Genomic DNA, 21,632 nt, shown 5'->3' on the forward strand with positions numbered 1-21,632 from the left:
TCATTGCTTTAGCATAAATCTTTACAAGAGATGTTAATGTCTGGTTAAAATATGCAAATATTTACTGACTTGTCTACTGTTTGTCAGCTTGGCTTGTGAGACCTTGGATCTGATCCTTCTGTCTTGGCAGACATTGGGAATTTTGCCAATAACATTAATAGGAACAGCATTGTGCCCTCTAATCTGTTTGTTTATGAAGTACAGCGAGAGTTATCTGGCTAGATGCTTTACAGTGAATTGAAAAAGCATCTGTTTGAAATTTTTTAGGAACTGTCACATGCTTTAACTTATCAGTATCTTAATGTATGGATCCTTTGAGTCCATAAAATACATTGGTAAGCTGTGAAGCATGAAAGTGCACAGTCATGAGTTAAACTGCTGTGAAACACTAAAATTTTAGTTCATGATGTTCTCTCCTCCTACACTGATTTTTTTTTTAGTTTGAAGCTGGACTCATCAGACTGTGGAGTTAATTCTTCAAAAACCTCCTGCGCACCAAGCAGGCGTGGTGTTTACTTGAAAATAAATGACTGTGTAGATCATGTTGTTTATCACTCTTCTTCCTCAAGCTGTCCCTTCTGCCTTTCCCAGCCCCCTCTGCAGTTCTGGAGGGGAAATGTGCAGTTTTATTTGGAGATTAGATTTTAGTTATTCTTTTCATGTTTGTTTACAAAATCCCTTTGGAAAGAAGGCAAAATACTGATTAGGAATATTGAGCCTGAAAATCATTAGTTGTAGGGGAAAAAAAATATCCCTCACAGTTCATTAAAAAAACCCACCAAGTTTTAAGTTACACCAGTTGGAACTAACCAGGTCTTTTAAAATGGTATCTTGTGGAAGATAAGCTGAGCACAACTTGGTGTTCAAAGAAATGTAAGATCAATAAGTTTTCTTCTACTTAAAGGCAGGAGGTTTTCAGAGGTACAAACAATAATGCCAGGGTTAGATTTCTGGATTAGCCAGTGAGGAAGAGTTGTGTAAATGTCTGCCTCTGCTCTAGTCAACACAATGCTTACTGTCATATCAGGTGGAGTTCACTGGCGCTGTGTTTAAATATTTTACTCGAGTGCATAAATCGTGAGCCTTTCTGTAGGCAGCGGTGTTGCTGTGAGATGATTCAAAGCTAAGAAATGCTTTGAATTGACCACTGATAATAAAGGCTCTGTTGATAAGACGTTGTGCCTGTATTTCTAGGCTAGGCCCACCTATTTTAGATGTGTAACTTTAGATAGTGAGAATATGCGTGTTTACTGTTTCTTCAAAATTTTGAAGATGTATTAAACTTTGCTATTAGAATAAATTGTTACTCAAATTTGAATGTAGAACTCTCCTGGCATGCATGAGTCTCCAGGCCATTTTGAGAAAATGAATAATCCTGACATTCGTTCTGTTACATGCTTACTATTTTGATCTCAGTTTTACAGACAGAAAAAGTGAAGTGCATAAATAATTTGCTCAGTTTTGCAGAGAGAGTTGGGAATATAGTGCAGACCTTGTAACATTTCAGCTTTCAATTTTAATCTGTAATAATTTCTACTCTTGGAGTAAATGTAGAAATTCCAGTTTTACATTTGAAATTTTTGAAAATAAACATTTATAGTACATTTGCTTTTGACAAGTGTCTCCATTCCTTGGCTGTTATAATATTAACTGGTCTGAAATAATTGTAAACATGGGTAGGTCAGGTACTACAGTAGACTAGATATTAAAAAAGCATGGTGGTAATTCACATTCACGTAATCTAGTCTCAGTTGCTAATTCAGACACAGCTCAGGGGACCAAAACTAGGAGCACGGGTTTTTAGAGTCAGCAGGAAGAGCCAGATGCCTCCAAGGAACAGTTTAGAGCACCTGGATTGGAGTCTTAAGTAGATAGTACAAATACCCAATAAATGTGCATGTTTGTGTCTGCATGTATGGATATAAATAGAATTGAAATGAAATCTGAGAGCCTGAATGTATTGTTTTCCATATGTTGTGCACATACTGGTTTTCTTTGTTACAATTAGATTTCTTTTAAAAACAAATCACACTGCAGCGGCTCCTTATCTGTTACTGTGTCCCATGCACTGTGACTTCAGAGTTTTTTTTTTAATTGCACTCTGAAATACTGATAGTGTGACTCAGTTTAGCCCAGTTATCCAAACAGCCTGGTCCTGACTTCTCTTAGCTCCACTTAACTTAATCTACAGGTTATTGCTTAGGGTCAGTTAGGTCCTCTGAAGTGCTCTCTTCAGTCTTAGAGTTGACTAAAGCAATTGTGTGGCCTTTGCGGTACAGTAGGCCACTGCTGGGTGTGTAAAACCTGGCTTCTCCTCAAACAAACTAATTCAAAATTTATCAAAACAGCCAGCATAAGATAACTGATAAATAAAAATGTTTTACATAGTGCCATGTTGGAGAAGAAGGGCCAGATAACACAGCTTTCAAATGCCTGTCAGTTGTGCTGGCCAGGTCAGGATGGGATCTGTGTATAATCAGTTCTTTGGGAATAAACACACAGAAGCTCTGCTCAGACTTTTGGTCAAAGGAATTTTGGTTATATGTCAGCCAGGAAGTGAGGAAATCAAAAGTACAGCAGAGTTCATGAAATCCTCTCTTTCCAGTCCCTTCGGAGGAAAACAACGTACATGAGAAAAACATCACTTAACTATTGTATTACGATTGAAGCAAATCCGAGTTTTGTAAAATTCACTGTGGCCTAAAATGTTAGTGAAATGGAAATCAGTGTAATTTTTAGTTGTATCTAGAAAGGATCCTTGCATAAACAGCTTAAGAATACCTAATGTTTGTATAATTGAAAATATGTGCTTAAGTGATCCAGCTGAGTGTCTTTAATGTTAACAGAATTACTCCATGAATGAGTTTACTCATATGTATGGAAATGCAAAACCTATTTGCCTGTTCATATTCTGATTGAAATGGGGACTTATTTTTAGCAGAAAAAGAAATATCTGGATGAATGAGGTAATATTTTGCAAGGTCACTATTAAGAAAGAGTCATATGTCACAGATTTGTATCAGGATAAATTCATGCTTGTGTTCCTTCATTTTTTGAAAGATACATTGTTGTACATAAGTAATTTTTATATAAATGTAAAAGGGAAGGTGGTTTAAAAATTGTCTGGAGAAATCAATATTCCTTTATGTTTCTGTGTTGATACTGAAAATCAGATTTTAAGAATGGAAGGGAACACATAGAACACTATGTCTGTCATGCAATGTATGAAAAGTCTTGTTTACATTTCTACTGTATATTGGCTTAGGCATGTGTTAATGAGAAAAGTGGGATAGTGAATTGTTTTTCATATAAGGAGAATGCATTTATTTGACCTCCAGGTTAACTTCTTGAAGTTACTTTACCAAAAAACTTCCTTTATACTAGATATTTTTATCAGTGACTTTTTAAAGTGGGCTAAAGATAGTTATTCGAGACAATCATAATAGTTGATCTGTAATTACAAATATTGATAGTATGCTGCTTGCTAAAAATGAAAATGAGAACTTAACATTTTTTCCTCTTTCAGTTGTCAGAACACATTTTTGTGAAGTCAGCTTTAAAGTACAGTGTCTCTAGGGATGTGTATCGTATATTTAAGTACGTCAATGAAGGGAGAATATAGACAGGGATTATAGAAGTGCTTTGCTTTTCTACTGTTGGTTTAGATTGTGGATAGCCATTTATCTCAGTTTATTGGCAGATAATGTTGTCTGTCTTGTACAGAGATTTTTATCACAACTGTTTCAATTCCCCCCTCCAAGTATTTATTTTCAAATTATTTAAGAAGTTCTGCACAGAGGTGCTGCTGTGGTAGGACTATCAAGACTTTCTCAGACATAAATGGAAATAAACCAACTGAAGGAAGAAAGTGGTTTCCTGTTGACCTCCAGTTCTTTCTCATTCATCCTTGTCCATCCACATTGTGCTTCATCCAGCTGGAGAGTGCAGCTCCTTCCCCTGAGCGTAGGTGAGAAGTGCTTTGAAGAGAGGTGTTTTGAAGAGAAAGGTGTCTTGGAGTAAATGGCTGCAGGCTCCCAGAGCAGTTGGTGGATGAGTTGTATTACTTCCAAAGCAAAGATCATATTGCCAGTGAAGACCCAAAAGCCTCTATGTAGCAAAGTGCTTAAATCCATGCTGACTTTAAAATTTGAAACCAGTTCTTACATTCTTAAAATCAGTCACAGGCTTAAATACGTTTTTGAATTAGAATTAAAACTGAGAGCTGGGAGTGATGGAGAAAAGACTGGGAAGAGGTTAGCTAGTGAGAAAGCTTGGGATAGGAAATGCGAATGGCAGAAAATGAAGGGGATGTGATACAGCACCTTGAGATGGGAATGGAAGTTGGTTGGCAAATTGTCACTGCCATTATACAGCTAACCAACGTTTTATCATCCCCTCTGCCCCCACTCTAGGATTTCTGTCCCTGAGTCATGGCAGACAGAAGACCAGAGAAGTCATGTGAACAAGCATGTGAATCTCTTAAGCAGCAGGATTATGAAGTGGCAGTGAAGCATTGCACAGAGGCTCTCCTTTCCCTCAGCCAGTACCCCCCAGCTCACCTCCCGGAGGCATGCCAGGCAGAACTCGACCGCATCAAAATCGAGACTCTTCTGTATAGAATTGCTTCCTTTTTACAACTTGTGAGTGTGACTCTTTAATAGTATCTAGTGAACTGGAAAGAACAATCAAGTGTCTTGTACCGTCAAAATTTAAGTAAAATTCCGAGTTTTCCTGTGATTGGCATGTTGGTTTGCCACAGAATCCTTTTTTCTAAAGCATATATGAGGCTTGTAGTTTTCCCTGGTTTGTTTATTTTTCAGGATTGGGACCTCTAAGTAGTTTGGGTCTGAATCACAGTTCCCTAAAAGAATGAAGAAAAATACTTAAAAAAAAAAAAAAAATGCCAAGAAGGCAAAATATCTGATTTTAGGGTATTATGTTTGTACAGTTATGCTGAATTACATACCAAATTACCTTATCTTTAAAGAGCATGATATTAAAGTTGTGAATCTAAGCACTCTAAAAACAAAGTTAAGAAGTGCCAGAATTCAGGTGGCAGTTTCATACCTAATTTAGCTCCATTTGCATAGGCCTAACATTAGTCTTCTAATACTTGATCATATACTAGTTTGCCATTGCTAGGCTAGAGCGTATCTAGTGAAAGATGTAACTTTTAGGCGCAGACAGATTTTTAATGGAAATGTGAAAACTGGAGTCTTTGTAAAGGTTTGTAGATGCAAGGCAAGAGGCGTAACCCTGAATTACAGGTGATCCCATTGCCAAATCTGTGTCCTTGCTTTAAAAAGCATCAGAAACCTACAGTTTCTTAAAGGAAAGGACATTACAGTGCTTAGAATAAACGTACAACCTGCTTAATGAACCTACATTTTTCCTTACCTTTCTGTTTTGAAAATGTTATTACAGATTTACAGGGCCCTTGTCCACCCCAAATCTTCATGTATTGGTTATGAACAGTTTCATCCCAAGTGGAAAAAGTTTGGCCAAGTTGTAAGACCATGCTGGGCAGCTTTAACATAAATCTTGCCCATCTGATTAGGGAGCATTTTTAAGCATTCTTTAAATAGATAGCCTAATTGGACTGTGCAGTGTACAAAGCAAGAATTGGAAAACTTCTTAAATTAAGATGTGACCTATTGTATGACTCCTCAGGGGAAGAGATTCAGAAATAACTAAGATATTTTTTTTTTAAATGGAAATTATATTACTACAGACTTGACTTCTCAAAATTATTTACACAAACCAGTATGCAGATAGATGATTAGCAATATTGGATACATTTCTGATCTGGATGCCTTTGAAAATCCTGTGAGGCACCTATCTGGGTGTTCATCATAGTAAAAATTAAGTAAGTCTTCAGGGGCTTTGGAAAAAATACTTGTAATCAAAACCTTCCTACTAAAAACTTGGATTATATAGACACTTGAAGGCTTTTAAGTAAAAGAAAAATTCCAGATTTTCCTTCTTATTTTACTAAATGAAGTAATTTTTTAAATTGCTACTGATAAGACAGTAAAATAGATACCTTACAAATTTCAACAGCACCATATTAGTGCAAGTTTAAAAAAATTACAGTGGCTAGGAAAGAAAGTTAAGTTTTTATATTTTTTCCTAGGTGTTGTGAGCCACCTGCAAGCATACATAAATACACACCTTTGCCCATTCATGTTCCTCTTCTAAAATGTCCATTTGCTGAGAATTTGAGAAAAAGTCTTCTAAGAATTAATTATATTTGACTTATGACTGATGTTCTTTACATATTCCACCCAGTAAAATGGATTCTTAAACTTGTAATTCGAGCATGTAGTTGTTTATGCTAACTGGAATAATGCTATTTTTAAACTTTTCATGTTTTACCTTTCAGAAAAAATATGGGCAAGCAGATGAAGACTGTAGGCATGGTATGCGTATTTCTTTTTTTTTATTACATAGTATTATAAATTGCAGTCAGTTGTTGAATTTTTAAAACTGATGCCCAGATTTGTTAGTTTGCTAACAATGTTTTTTTTCTAGTTAAAAGTATGTGTCTGCTTTATAACCCTTTTTCTACTTTTTTTTTTTAAAAGAGATATTTCACTATTTTGTAACTTGTGTTCAAGTACCAGAACTGAAATGCATGGTTTTGGCACAGCAGTGCTATTTGGCTAATAGATATTTTAGTTTACAAATGTAGGATGAATTGATAGTGTTAGGAATCTTGTGAAGATAAAGGCAGCCGATTGTTCCATCTTTCTTCCTAGGGACATGGTGGATATTTTGGTTTGCATTTTGGGACTTGATTCAGAGCAAATCAGGATGATGTACTTCCATTTATTCCTATTTGTTAAAGCTTCCAAATGTGCATATGTCACATTGAAGTTGAGCCTTTCATGTTTCACTGCCTTGTTCGGTTGGGGTATTTTTAAAGGAATTAACCATCCTTGCTAATGTTCTGTTATTCATGTATAATGCAAGTGATTCAAAACTCACTGAGAACTCTTTGCTGATTTTGGTAAGCATTGGATCAGAGTTTATCAGTTAGATCTGGAAAGAAAAAGTGGGTAGATCTCATCTTTCAGTTTCTAGTTCCTCAACTACTCTTGAACTTTAAAGGAAATTTCCTCAAACCACAGTTTTATTACACAGACTGTGTGATATACTATTCTAAAATTCCTGTGCTAACAATGACAATCTTTAAAACATTCCTTTCTGGTTTTGTGTGGGGCTTTTTTTGGTGTTTTTTGTGGTTTTTTTTTTTTTTTTTTTTTTAAATGCATTTGTCTTCACTGATACTCAAGTCATAGTCTGGGGAATTTGTGGGGCTCTGCAGCTTGCTTGTGCAGGTCCACAAAACATAACTAAGAAAAGTAAACTTGCTTTCTGTAGGTGTAAAATTAAAGTTTAACGAATGTAGAAAGGCTGAACATCGCTTAATCAGTACCATTCTTAAAATAGTCTGGGGTTTTTTTCAAGCTGCTTCTTTTTAACTGTTGATATATGCCAAGGGTGTAATATTCTGACTAACCTCACAGTTGTCTTTCATGATGGCAAATAAAAGCAAGAGACACACATATGGAAAGATGAATGATGGTTAAAGAAGGTAGGAGGGAGAATGCTGTTTAATGAATAGTATTCTCATTGATGAGATCTGATGGGTTTGTCATAGGGGTAGATGGGTGACATTCATCTGTGAAACCTTTTCTTGGCATATGTGTCAGTTATCAGTATCTCAAAGGAACTGTCATGTTAACTATTTTTCTTCCTTCTCTGGATGGGCATAGAAGTGGGTGGAATAGGAGCACTGATCTCTACTTTTTTTTTTAAATTAAGTAGAGAAAACAGCTTTCACATGTACATTAGTAAGAAAGAAATAGCGTCCAGTTTAATGTTGCTTTCCTTAATTCATGCCAACATATTCTGCAAATATTTTTTTCAGATCTATAACTGAGGACATTTTTCAACTTATTAATGCCATATTTATGTATGTATATAAAAATGTTGTGTGTCTGTGTATGTATATATATTTGTATACACACACACCCACCATATTTTTATGAATATATGAATGAACTATTAGGTTGTGGTTCCCTGTGATGTGCTGTTATCAGTTATAGCCCAGCATCTGACACTTTAGGGTATCTGCATTTATGATCCTGAAAGGTCTTAGTTTTAGTTTTACGTTTGAAATATCCTTGGGAAGAAACAACCTTAGCACAGCCTATCTGATACTCACACTTCCTTGATACTCACAGGTTGTTTTTTTTCTAATAGATGAAGTTTTATTCAAGCTGCTGTTCTGTCTTTTTACAAGACTTGACATGTTGCATACCTATGACTGTTTTATTTTAACCTGAATGATAAGTGCGTTTTGAAATAGCTGGAGAAATCCATGTTCTTTATAGCCTGCTGCTCGCACTGTTTCAAGGAATGATGATAATTTACAATCTGTTAAATTATTCCACAAATCTTTACTAAAAGATACTGGTTAATGTGTTGTAACTTTTTACGTGCAACTGTATGTTTTAGCTTGGCTCAGTTAATGATATGAAATGTCATAATTGGACATGTCATCTTTGAGGTTAAAATAGCAAACTGTCAGACATATTAAAGCTATTTCTGGCACTGCTTCTTCTGATTTGGGAAGTAAGCTCTATTTTTGGAAATGTGGTCAGTATCATCAGAGTGGTGAATTCAGAATAGTCTTTGAGGCACTTTATAAACAGGATTTAGTTACCATTTAATTTTGAAGAGATGTCTAGTTGGTTTTATGTAAATGTTTTGTGGGACTTTTTTTCTTTAGTCTTTCATGCAATTTCTGTTAACGATGTGAACGTCTGTTGAGTGAGGAGTTTTGATTTATTATTCTAAAATGTAATCCTGAAGTTGTGGTGAATGTAAAATTCCTGTTAGCACTTAACAGGAGCTGTTTGCATCTGCATGAGTAGCAGTATAAACACAGATGTTGATGTTGCCTGCAATAACACTAATATATATTATAATTCCGTAATTTTTAAGCACTGTCCAGCCTTCTTTTCAACTCACACGCTTAGTTTACTAGCTTTTTAGTCACTCTGGCATTTCGTTTTCTGGACAGGTAACATATATGATTAAGTGTTATTCCTGCTTGTCTGAAGCACGTCTATATTGTGAAATAAATCCTTTCACTATTGGAAGTGTCAATGAAAGTGTCTGTTTGGCGAGCTATCTGATCCAGTGCTAGAAAGCATTAGGAAAGTTTTCTGTTACATGGAGCCAGTAAATTTCTGGACTCAAACAATCGTTCCTATATCCTGCGCTTTACAGCGTAAGTGAATAAAAGCCCTTTTAAAGTAGCAGGAATTGACCACGAGGAGGTTAGCTATATTTGGAAACGACAGGGCATGCTTTTTGTGAGCATGAATGGATCTTCCTGAGCATGTTTGTGTTACTGAGAGGTTGTTGGTTGCTATTTTTTTTTTTTTTACCCCTTCTGTGAAGAGGAGGTCCTTTGTGTCTGTGTCAGATATTTGAATTTACCCTTCCCATATTTAATTTTTGTCTATTTTAGCATGTAAACATTAAAACTTTTTTTAGAGCTCATGTACAGCTTTTCTTAGATGGTGGGAGACAAGTTTCAAATTATTATTAGACAAGAGCAAGTAATACTTTCTTTACACCCAAGACTTGTCTTTCCAAGAAGCCATGGATTTCAACCCAAGTTTCAGACTTTATTTTCATGTTCAAGGTGAAGGAAAACTGTATATAGTTTATTTAAATGCATACTGTGATGAAGCTAATGGTTGCTGATTTGTGTTGCAGTGCTGGGAGAGGGGCTGGCCAAGGGAGATGGATCTTTCCGTGCAGTGCTCTGCTGCATGCATCTTAAAGGGAAGCTGCAAATTGTGTCTAATGTTCTTTCCAAATCACTGATGGGTGAATCACTGGTAAGTGGGTTTGTTGCAATCTACATAATTTAAAAAGCAGTTTTGTATTTCCTTTTTTAAAAATGTGTTTAATAACAAACTTCTGAACATATGTTTGACTGGCAGGTTGCAACAAAAATGATTTGTATGAAAAAAACCAAAGATTATATGGGCACGCATATGTCATCAGGATACCTAGGTTGTTGCAGTACCAGTGTTTCAGAGTTGTTATGATTTTGAAAAGCTTTTTCTTTGTTGGCTCTGAATCCTCGGGGAATGCAGAATAATTTGCATGTTTGTGCAATTGACTAGAATAATGTAAATCTCAAACTTTTTCTTACTTTTTTTTAAGTTGCATCTGACACTATTTTGTATGTACTTCAGGAAGTTTAGCCATTAAAGCAGAAAAGTTATGGATAGGACTTTCAAATAACTGGCCCATGATAAAGCATGAAAAGCTTTTAGGGGAAAAAAAAAAGCGCTTTGCATTTCAAGACAAAAAATAAAGGTTTGAGTTCAAAGCTTCTATTTTACCCTTAAACTGTCAAAACTTGTAAGATGCCTTTAACCCCATATGTGTAAGTAAGTGTTCTGACTCTTATGTGGCTACTCATATGGGGAAAATTAGGGACATATATAAGTCTCCAAGGGATAGTGTCCTTTTTATTTCTGTAATCTAGATTAAATAGCATGCAGTTCATCACCGTGAGCTGCTGGTGATGCTAAATCCAGAAACATGGTCATAGAAAAGACAAGAGCAGCTCCGGTCGGACCATGAGGAGTGTGTAAGTGACATCAGAAGCTGTTGTAGGAGAGCCTATTACCTTGAAATTGGATCATGTCTCCTATATGTTGGTGCTTAACTTAATCAATAGGTTGTTTTTGAGAGGGAGTTCTGTTTGTCTGGTATATCCTGAATTCCCTTCCCGCCTTGCTATTGCCTATTTTTACGTAAAGAAAAGGTTTTGTTCTTTGTGTAGCTGGTGTTTTCTAATGAAAAGATGTTTCATTCAAAAATTCCTGCAGAGGTTGAAGGAAACTTCAGGAAAAATTAGTAAAATAGCCAAAAGCTCCTTATCACAGGAAATGTACATTGCCTTGTTTTGAACTATTGTTGTGCAAATAAAGGTAGCTTGGTATATAATTCCAGAGTGTTGTCCCAAAGCAGAGTTTGAGGTTTTTACAAGCATTAGCTTATTAGACACAGTTGTTTTCAGTAAGAATATTAAAGTCAGCAACTGATTTACTGACTTGTGCCATTGTCCAAGAGAAGAAATGAGACAAAGTTTTGGAATTAATTTATTGAAGAGTTGGAAGCCATCCAGTTTCCTCCCCAGTGACTTAAGAGAATGATTCTTAGTAACGTTTTTATACTCTGATAGGTTTAAGCTCAACAGGTTCCATTTGTAGCTTTCTGCTGAAGAAGTGAAAAATAATTTTGAAAAAAACCTAAGTGTGAGAATTGAGTGTGTAAATTTTTAGCAAAGACAGTAAGTTCTGCTGCTCAGTAGCACAGTCAAAATATGGAGAAGCGTAACAAATGTAGTAGCACTTAATTAAATTTTTGCAAGAGGTTATTGAAATAAGGAACCCAGACCTGTGGTTTTTTAATCAAAGTTTTGACTTACGTGAATGTGAAATTGTTACACTTAGCTATATATTTTAGATAAATTCAATTCTGAAAGATTTTTACTTCAGATGTACTTGAATATGCAGTTACTTTTAGTTACATGGCTAATCTTTGCTTTTTAGTGAAAACTTCAAAAATTACATAGTCTGCATCAGAGCAGAAAGAGTTATGAAACTGTAGAAATTAGTAATCTCTAAAGTAGATCCTTAAGAAGAAATGAGCCCACCACTGCAACAGCAGTGGAAGTTATATTAATTCCTTTAGAGCCCGAGTGTTTCAGTAACTACAGCATAGGGCTCACGTGTAGTGCTTTGCATCAGTAGCTTACAAAGTGCTCTGTGAAGACAGTCTGTGTCACTAGCCCCATTTTGCAGATGGGAAACTGAGGCATGGAGAGGTGAAGTGACTTGCCTGAGGTCACCCAGCAGGCCAGTAGCCGAGCTGATAATAGAGCATAGACCTCCCGAGCCCCTGTCCTTTGGGCTGTGCTGCCTCCATGATTACTGTGCATGTAGACTACTGTTTGGAGGATAGCAATCATTAAGTATTCTAGCTATTAATGTTTGTCTTGAGTGGCAGCTAAACTTCATAAGAAATTTTTTTTCCCCAAGTTGTTCTACATATGCTGCTCCCCTGCATTGTCCTGTATTGATACTTGCTGTAGGTTTAGTGCTGGTTTTGGCCAGTGTAGAATTCCGTTTTTCACTGTAATGTTTGCTCGCTGTGATGTAGTATGTCATCTAAAATTGTGCACTGTAAATCAAACTCATTTTTCCTTCTTGCCCTTCTCCTTGGTGCTGGTGCGGGGAGAAATGAACTTAATTGCTGTGGTTTAATGCATGTGAAGGTTTGCATGTTTGGTGTATTAATATTTTTTCTTCCCCCAGAACGGGATGGTAACTAAAGATCTGACACGACTGAAAACACTTCTTGCTGAAACGGAGGTAATAATGAGTATATTATTGGGGAAAATAATGAGCAGTACCTGAAACAGCTGAAAGGAGATCTGGGCTCACTATAAACATACTGGTTCAAACATTATTGTTTCCACTGGTCTCTTGGTCTTTACCACCTACTTATTCAGGAACCCTTCATCACAATCTTGTATGACGTATGAGAAAATAGAGAAAGATACTGACAGGTTGTTGACTTTCTTGAAGTAGCAAGTAGAAAGAATTCAAAGCATTAGATCTGCATTATTTATTTAGTGTATTTTTCTCTTTTGGAAATTACTCTGAAGTAATAAACATGACTTAAGAAATCTTTTAACAAATATAAATACCCTCTCAGTCACCATTTCTTGTATTAGAAGTTAATCTGTCATGTCTGCTGATTAAATTGCCACTTTTTTTTTCCTTATGCTTTGCAATTGATTTGGGCTTTATTTTTAATGTGAATTCAAAACTGAAAGACATCTCAATGCAGTTTAGAGCTTTGGCCTTTTAAAATCTTCACTGTAGTCCCCGTTAAAATCATCACAGGGTGAAATTTGGTCTTGTAAAAATCTCTAAAATTTTCTTCTAACAATGAGTGGACTTTAATTTCCTGTCAGAATTCCTTTTATCAACGGCTGCAATCCAGTTGTTAGGTTAATATGAAATTCCTGTTTGTGACTGGAAGTGATTTCAGACTTCTGATAAATATTTTTGTATTGGTTGTTCTAAAACACACTTTGACAGCAAAGAAGCCAAAGCAGTTCTTGTTGATGAAATTGGTTTGTGTTCTTTTATAACTGTGGGTTTTTTTATATAATTGTAGGCAGCTGGTAAAGTACCATCAGGATATCATGTAGAAGATTTAGAAGAAGGTATGTAACTCAAATCTTAAAGCTACTTCATTTTTTTAATGAGAAGGCTTGGATTCTGCTGAAGGCTCAACCACTGCATCGTAATCAAAAAGCAAAAAAGGGGCTTGACTATCGTGATGAGCCCTGGGGATTGAGGTAGAATTATCTCATCACTGACTGAATTTGGAAGCAGAAGTTTCTATTTATTGGTCAAAGTGCTGTATCGGAGCCTGCTCCATTCTGCAAATTGTTTGAAATTTGCCTTCGTAATCTTTGAACCTTTGTTAGGAACTGAAAATTAATTTTTGGTGGATAATTTTGCTTGTGTACAAATACACTTTGGGTTGATGTTTAGCAATACAGTTCCCTGGACAGTTGCTATCCGACTCAGAAATACTTGGCAATTAGAGAAGTAACCCAAGTTTTGACTACTCCGCAGGGTCCCGGGATGGCTGGCAGTTCCGCCCTCCACCCAGGGGAGTCACAAGCAGTGAAGAATATACGCTATGTAAAAGGTAAAGTCATTGCTTTATATCAGCATTCTCCAAGGGATCATAATGTTTCATCTTTTATTTAGCTGCTGACAGAATGATTAAGAGGTCAGGAAAATGAAGGTACTTGTTGGAACAAGAGTTGATTTGTTCACAGATTTTTGGAAGGGTCAGTTTATCCAGAAGCACTTCAGTTTATGAGAGAGTGGTTTGAGGACCATTTTTGTAGTGACAGGTCAGCATCTGTCTCTTTCCCCTAAATTTTCTAATTTATATAATTTCAGAGATGTGGAAAGTTCCCACAGAAAACGGTGTTAGCAAACTGAAGCACAGTGAGGTGTGCTTTGATAGCAGGTAGCGTGCATGCCTTCAGATAGATGGGCTTTGTCTTCAGATTAAAAAATGTTTGTAGAATCTCCCTCTGGATCTCATTATTTCCATTTTGCATAAGCTCAAATAAACAGAGGTGAATTGCCTTGCTGAAGATCCAATGGGTTGTATTGGAATTTCTCCTCCTTGTCTTTTTCAGTTGTCTAGTCAATATTGCTTGTAGTTTGTGTTGTTAATTGTCATTACTTACCTAAAACTATTAATATATATGGGGAGGAACCATCATTATGCACTTGATTCTGCCATGTATGTAACTGGTGGAAATAAATTGTTTTAAAAACATGAGCAGGAATCTGACCTGCTTTTTAAATGATGGATTTGGGCTACTTTTGTCGTTATTTTCTAGAGATGCTAGATCTTGGCAACTCTTGTTGACTTTTATCCTATCTGGTGCATATTGAGCAATTTTTAAAAAGCAGATATCTACAATTTTTAGCTCGTGATGACTTTCTGTTGAGTAACATCTATACCATGTTTCCAACCATTGCTCTGAAACATTTTTCCACTAAAGCTGTAATTAGCTTTATGCACACTGTTAACCCTTACAGTGAGAAGGATGTGCCTTACTCAGCAAATCCATATGAACACTATCATTCTGACCATGGACTAAAGATTTTAGTTCCTTATGAGGAGGCAGTTCCAGGTACTGAATATGAATTTTTGAAGCTGTGGTTTATTTTTCCCCTGTGTGCCATAAAGCAGTAGGAGTACAGCATATTTATTCTAGATAATGAAGCTATGGAATTGCAGGAGGTATTAAATAAGAAACTAAAAATGAGAAAAAAAAGTGTCTGTTAAAAATATGAACAATGAGAGCTTGGAAAACTTGCATAATGATGACAAATTTTCAAGTAGTATGCTTTCCTATTAAATAATGAAAAGGAAAACCACTTGATTTTAAAGCTGCTATGTAGCTAATAAGAACAGCTCAACAATTTTTTATGCTTGCTCTACATTTACTTTGAGCCATGAAAATAATAATTGTAGTTTAGCATTCTAATATAATGGTGAATTGGAAAGTTTACAATAAAAATACTAAAATTGACTGCCAAGAAAAATATTTTAATTTAAAATATATTAAGGAACATAGCTTGAGAATGCTTTTAGTAACATCATGATATATATCATGCTTATTTTATTTACAATTTGGACATGCAAACCTTTAAATACATTTTTCCTGTAAGAAAAGATCAAATATGCTAAATCAAGTTATAACCACTGATACAAGCGTGGCCTAGATATCCAGGTACTTTTGCTGCAAGGTTTTCATGTCATAGTCAGGTGTTATTTGTTTTTGTCACGTAGCTCAAAGTTCACTTTCTAATTCATGTTGCCTTACATAATGTATTTACTATGGAAAGGTTATTCAGTCACTGATCCCCTTCTGCTGTCTTTATCAATGTTGTGGGGTCCTGACTTGCTGTATTAATTTAGTCTTGGTGCCTCCTTTCTTTTTGTGCAGTAACTCTTCACTGTAGGATTAGATTCTTAATATAAGTATATACATAGGTATCCACGTGAAATTCAGATATAGTTACATTTACAGAGTTCCTATAAATTTAATATCCTGATAGAGATCAGCCTGCCTGCCTTTATTTATAATAAATGTGATGCTTACATTAACTCTTTATAGTCTCCTTATGCAAAAAAAAATAAGCAAGGCAGCCTCCTGGCCTGATGTTTATAGTTTCTTAGTACCTTCAGAACTTACCCCCCAATTTATTCTTCATTTTGTCATCTATTTTTTAAGTGCTTCAGTTCTGAAGAATGATGAAGGTGCAGCTACTGCCTTGTGTTTTATAAAGATAGTTCCCAAGTTATACAGTCATTTGCCCAGACTTGCAATAAATTCTGAGAACTAGAATGCTTACATTGTATACAAGACATTTGGAATATCATTAATTTTGATGCATAAGCAAATGCCATTAAATGAAAAATATACGTCTTTAACAAATTCTTAATCTCTGCAAAAATAGATCCTTTTTAGACTGATACAGCCTTTACAAAGAAGAGGATTAAACTTTCTCCTTGAGACATGATTTCTGTGTAGGTGTATTTAGTAGAGAGGACCATGTGATGTCACTGTTGCTCCAGGAAAAACTGCTGAATGAGTATTTATCTGCTAATAACGTAACTGTTGGAGGAAATTACGCTGTATCTTCCCTTTGCCCCTGATTAACAGTGTTTTATTCATATTAATACAGTACCTAGCCATTTCAGGGATGGTCCATGATCTCATTGTGTTAATTGCTGTACAAACACTTGAATCTTTCTTCTTTGAAGCTGGAAATTTCTTAAGAAGACTTCTGTCCCCTCTATGTTTCAAAGAAATCTGATACACTTTTCTGGACTTTGCAGTAAGAGAGGGTGCTGCCTTCCTTGCAAAATGCTGCGTACATGTATATATTTCCAAATTAGTTCACATAGACTAAACTGCCTTAGTTCTGTGAGAGAGACTTAAAGAATGTCCTTCTGACTTTAAAAGTAAAATTTTGATAAATTTATTTTCTTAATTGGAGACCGAAAAGTTCAAGGCATAATCGTTTTTCCTATTTTATGTAGATTTTTAGAGCAAGGGATCTGCAGGTACGGTGCACAGTGTACTTCAGCACATTCCCAGGAAGAACTAACAGAATGGCAAAAACGATATGCTTCCCGCTTGATCAGATTAAAACAGCAGAAGGAAAACAAACAATGTTCGGGCAGTTATATGGAAACCTTGATTGAGAAATGGATGAATTCGTTATCTCCTGAGAAAGTGGTAAGGAAAATATACTACTTCCCTATGTGCTCATATTTTAAACTAACAGATGAGCCTGTTTTTGGCCCTTACTATCAGAGCTGGTCGAATTAATCCCTACCAAGAAATTGTCCAACCAATTTGCTCCCTTTTCCATCCTGCCCTATGTTTTCTTGCAAAGATACCAAAGACTTAGACTGATTTCTGCAAATGTACTCGTTCTTTTCAGGAATTCAGTAGAGCTTGTGAATTACAGCTTGTGGGTTAATCGCAGCTTGTTCATTTTGCATACTTACTATTCTCAGTGCAGGATGGGTCAGCCAAGTCTCATGGTATTGTTCCTGTTCCTTGACTAGATGGCAGAGCTTTTTAAACTGGAGAACAATAAATGGTGAAGCTTTCACGACTTAGTGGAGAATACTCGTTTGTGCATGGCTCCTTTTCTTTGCCTGCAGCTGCAGGCACTTGTATGAAGAGCAGCCAATCCCTGAAATGTTCAAAAAAAAGTTTGAATACTGAAGAGTGTGGGGTATGGATATGATCAAACTTAGCAGCTGTTTGGAATTCCAAAGAACGTTTTTGTGGCATTCGACCAGCTCTACTTACCACTGACCCTAAGGAGTTTTCGGTCCATCTATTGTTGATTAAAATCTGGGAAGAGTGGACTTTCTGCAAAATGCATTAATGAGTAGAAAGCCTGATTCTAGTTTCCTGGTGTCTCTAGTAGTCTCATTGACATCAGTGAGATCTAGGGTCTTCTGGAAATGCAGTCTTTGGGCCTCATTGTATCAGACCCTTCTTTCCAAACGAAATCATGTTTTACTTTAAACATAATTAAGTTGGTTTTTGAAAATCAAGTCCTGTGGTTAACTGTCCTTAAATGGTTATATTCTTTGCTTACACAGTATGATCTAGTAGATTTGGCTTGCTTGTCTCCTCTGAATTTGCACATATTTTCTTTAATTCCTAAGCAGGACTTGCATCAATCCTGCACAATCTAGGAAACCATTCTTTCCACTATCTGTTAAAAAATAATACCTTTTCCTGAATGTTTTTATTTTGTTACTGCCTGTAGAAGTTTAATGTTACCTTTTTTTTTCTTTTAATCTAGCTTAGTGAATGTGTAGAAGGAGTGAGAGTAGAACATAGTCCTGAGCTATCGGTAACTGTCACCACCAAAAAGTCTCATCAGACATGGACATTTGCGCTCACCTGTAAGGTAGGACTACTTATCTTTTGAAAGTGAGTCAATAATAACTAGAATGCAGCCCATAACCTTTTGCAATTAAGATTTCAATTGTATAATTCTTAAAATAGAGAAACTTCCTAGCACCATCCCTTCTCTTTTTTCCCAGCAGCTGTGGTGATTATGTGCTGACTGCCTAGGTTTCTTGAAAGCAGGCAGGACTTGTACCTGCTCTGAGAAGCGGAGAGTTCTTATAAGCTCTCATTATCCAATTGCAAATGAAGATATTCCTGAATAATTTCAGTTTTCCAACATACTGTCACTTCAACCTTTGCATTTTTTTTATAGCCTGCAAGAATGCTGTATCGAGTGGCATTGCTTTATGATGCCCATCGTCCACATTTTAGTATCGTTGCAATATCTGCTGGAGACAGCAATACCCAGGTATCACAAGAAGTTCCAGAAAACTGTCAGGAATGGATAGGAGGAAAGATGGTCCAGAACGGAATAGACCATTATATATACAAAGTCAGTATAGCATTTAACACAGAAATCTTTGGAACTTTTCGCCAAACTGTTGTGTTTGACTTTGGATTAGAACCAGTCCTCATGCAACGAGTAATGATTGATGCTGCTTCAACTGAAGGTAATGTATTAAAAAATTCTTTTGGAATAGTGGAAGTCTTTCATGACATCTCGTTTCACATTTCTGGACAGAACAGCTTCTGTATTAACAGCTAATGAATGTCTTTTACTGCACATTATGTTCATCATATACATGAATATAAATAGTGGGCAGAAGCTTCAGAGGGTCTAAATAAGGCAGATAACTGGAGTATGACTAGTACTCTGTGTCAGGATATGGCTCCTAAATCTTGGTGAAGTGCTGGGAATTTCTAGTTTGGTACGTGTCTGAAGGCAGCACTGGAAGTTAGAGTAGGTTTATGTTTTTATAATCATTCTTGTATTGATGAAAACATTAAGCACATAGAAGAAGGTCAGTAGAGATATGAAGTGTTTCTGTATAAGAATACACCTGGTCATTCATTCATTGATTAAAGCAGACTATCAGAGAAGTTGCTTGGTTTTGTTTTTTTTTTTTCTTTCCCCTCCACTTGCAATATCAGACTAGGGTTGTCAAAGGCAAGAGGCAGAGTATAGGCTTGTAACTCAATTGCTGTTGACACAAATTTTGAAAATGTGAAGAAAGTGTGACTATGTCTTTGTGTTCAAGTAAAAAAAAATACTAATTACATGTTACTGTAAGGGTTGTATTCTGTTTATGAAACTGGTCTGTGCCTTTCAGTTCAAACCTGAAATAACTTCATTATCAAAAAGATGTCAACAAACTGAAAGATGTTCGAAGAGGTGCAAAAATGAAGGAAGCACTTTGATTTATGATTAAAAGATTGAGAGCTAAATATAGGTCTCTATGTCACTTGGCAGCAAGCAAGGGATAGAGTATGGTAATTTTTTATGAAAATTGGAGAGATACAAACACCAAAGAAATGAATTGTAGCACTGGGATGTAAGCGGGAAGAAGAAAAAGAAAAAAGAAGGAAAAAAGTTGAAACTAAGAAAACAGCAGCGTTCTATTCCTGGCCTTTATTTTCATATAACAGGCTAACATTTGCAACATTAACAAAAAGAAACTGTACATAGCGGATACCAAAGATCATGAACTGATCTTTCCAGATGACCCAAGTACTTGTAGCCAAGAGCAGGAAGACTGTACAAGTTGTAATGTCTCTTGAAGCAGAGATTATTGCATTGCGAATGAGAAGCTATGCTTAGAAGCAAGGCTGTGGTCTTTTCAGGAACTGTTACATGATCTCCATGTAACAGTGTGGGTAATCGCAGGTGACAGGCTTCTTAAGGCATTGAGTTTGTGGAGGATAGGTGTCCTTTTATTGTAAAGCTGTTTTAAGATCAAGAGAACCAAGCCATAACTTATTTGCCAAGTTACTGTCAAACCAGTCTACGGTCTGGGTCCTCGTTGGCTTTAACTAACTACTAACCAAAGCGATACAAGGAATAGGCTATTCAAGTCCCCGTGATAGGGATGGGTGAAGCTGAGATAGCTTTAGTTACTGATATTTCCTTTTCACATATTGCTTGTCTGTGTGTAGACAGATACAGGTTCTTCAAGCAGGTTGTTACTAACATTTATTTCGAATGAAAGGAGTGCTAGGTGCTTTACAGATAAAGATACAGTATCCTGGGGTAATCTTAAGAAGTGTGTAAGCAGGCAAGTGAAGGGGATAACTATGTTGGATGTGTGTCCGATTCCGTTGTTGCTTTTGCTTTTGGTATATAAGAACTGGGATCTCATAGAAGTGTTTTTCAAAAAGAAAGATGCCCGAGGTCTCTACATTTGCGTGTAATTCAGGACCTTGTTTAGATATGTAGGCAGGAGAGATAGGTGAACATTAAAATATTTGAATGGAGGAGCCTTCATTATGCATTTTGAAATCTTTATTTGCTGTGGAAAAAGAGAACTAAGAAGTTTTCTGTGCACTGAGAATGCACAAAATGCTATTTAAGAAAGGGTCACTGTACGCACAATCTGTGCCAGGAACTGTTTATGTCGGGCTTCCAGTGGAAGCCTCTCTAGTGCTTGGAGTTAAATGGCTGTCTTTCTAGCAAACAAGGACTCAATCCTAGCAAAATTACTGAGCTTTTGTGATCAGAAGTGTGGTTAGTACCAGAGAAAGCTTCATTTATGGTGAAATGATTTCAAACACAGAAACCACACAAACATGGACTTTTTCTTGTCATACAGTAACTATAGCCACTAATACAGTTCAAGCTTGAGGTAGATATTTAAATGCGGCTTCTTCGTGAACACATGAGATTAGTGAGTAAAATAAGCTGCATTCCTGTAGTCATAGTCAAGCTGAACTGAGATTTCTTTTGCTAAAAAGCTGTTTTCCTTCTATTTAGAATAGACAGTCAAGATGATGTTAAGTGTTTAATTAGAATTCGAAAATGTCTTTTTTTGCACATTTTTCAGCGTTGGTGTGATATCCTGGATACCTATCTTAAATCTTACTCAGAGATAATACATTAAGATATTATAGCTTCACTATAAATGCCAAATATTTTCAGCTCTGCAATTTAACTGCGGTTCTGTTAACTGTTGTCATAGTGTTTTTGTGGCATTAATGAATATATTTTGGGTGGCTGTAGACAGTGCTTGGTCTTCTGTTTCTCATTTAAGCTATGTGGTCCCTGAAATTAGGGTACACTAAAAAATTAGTTTCCTTTCAATTTTCTAACTTGATATCATGTTAGGTTAAATTTCCAAAGTTTTTAACTTTGGCTATATAAGGCAATTGTCTGCAGAATACGTATGGTATGGTAGAATAGACTTTCTAGACCAAAGAAAGACTTTCACATTGTTGCAAATATGATGATTTCTTACCAGCTAGCTTATTGACTTGTTTTTATTACCTTCTGAATCTTATATATTGTAAGGTTCTTCACTGCTTTATATTTTTGAAATGAGGT

General features: G+C 36.0%; 1 protein-coding gene across 5 annotated transcripts in view; it reads left to right on the top strand.

The window, feature by feature from the left end:
• The window catches only part of HELZ (helicase with zinc finger), a 93,215-nt gene that overhangs the window by 13,913 nt on the left and 57,670 nt on the right, over positions 1 to 21,632 (top strand). For 3 of the 5 annotated variants that reach the window (XM_074847394.1, XM_074847392.1, XM_074847393.1), the window contains exons 2-10: positions 4,413 to 4,640; positions 6,383 to 6,419; positions 9,796 to 9,920; positions 12,417 to 12,473; positions 13,288 to 13,336; positions 13,755 to 13,830; positions 16,759 to 16,957; positions 18,048 to 18,155; positions 18,471 to 18,768. In XM_074847394.1, coding sequence (XP_074703495.1) covers positions 4,431 to 4,640; positions 6,383 to 6,419; positions 9,796 to 9,920; positions 12,417 to 12,473; positions 13,288 to 13,336; positions 13,755 to 13,830; positions 16,759 to 16,957; positions 18,048 to 18,155; positions 18,471 to 18,768 — 1,159 coding nt within the window. In that variant the 5' untranslated portion in view covers positions 4,413 to 4,430. The remainder of the gene's footprint in view (positions 1 to 4,412; positions 4,641 to 6,382; positions 6,420 to 9,795; positions 9,921 to 12,416; positions 12,474 to 13,287; positions 13,337 to 13,754; positions 13,831 to 16,758; positions 16,958 to 18,047; positions 18,156 to 18,470; positions 18,769 to 21,632) is intronic. The other 2 variants (XM_074847396.1, XM_074847395.1) reach the window with 2 other exon arrangements.

The sequence above is a fragment of the Strix aluco genome, chromosome 21, assembly GCF_031877795.1.
Source record: "Strix aluco isolate bStrAlu1 chromosome 21, bStrAlu1.hap1, whole genome shotgun sequence".
In the NCBI taxonomy this organism is placed as follows: Eukaryota; Metazoa; Chordata; class Aves; order Strigiformes; family Strigidae; genus Strix; species Strix aluco.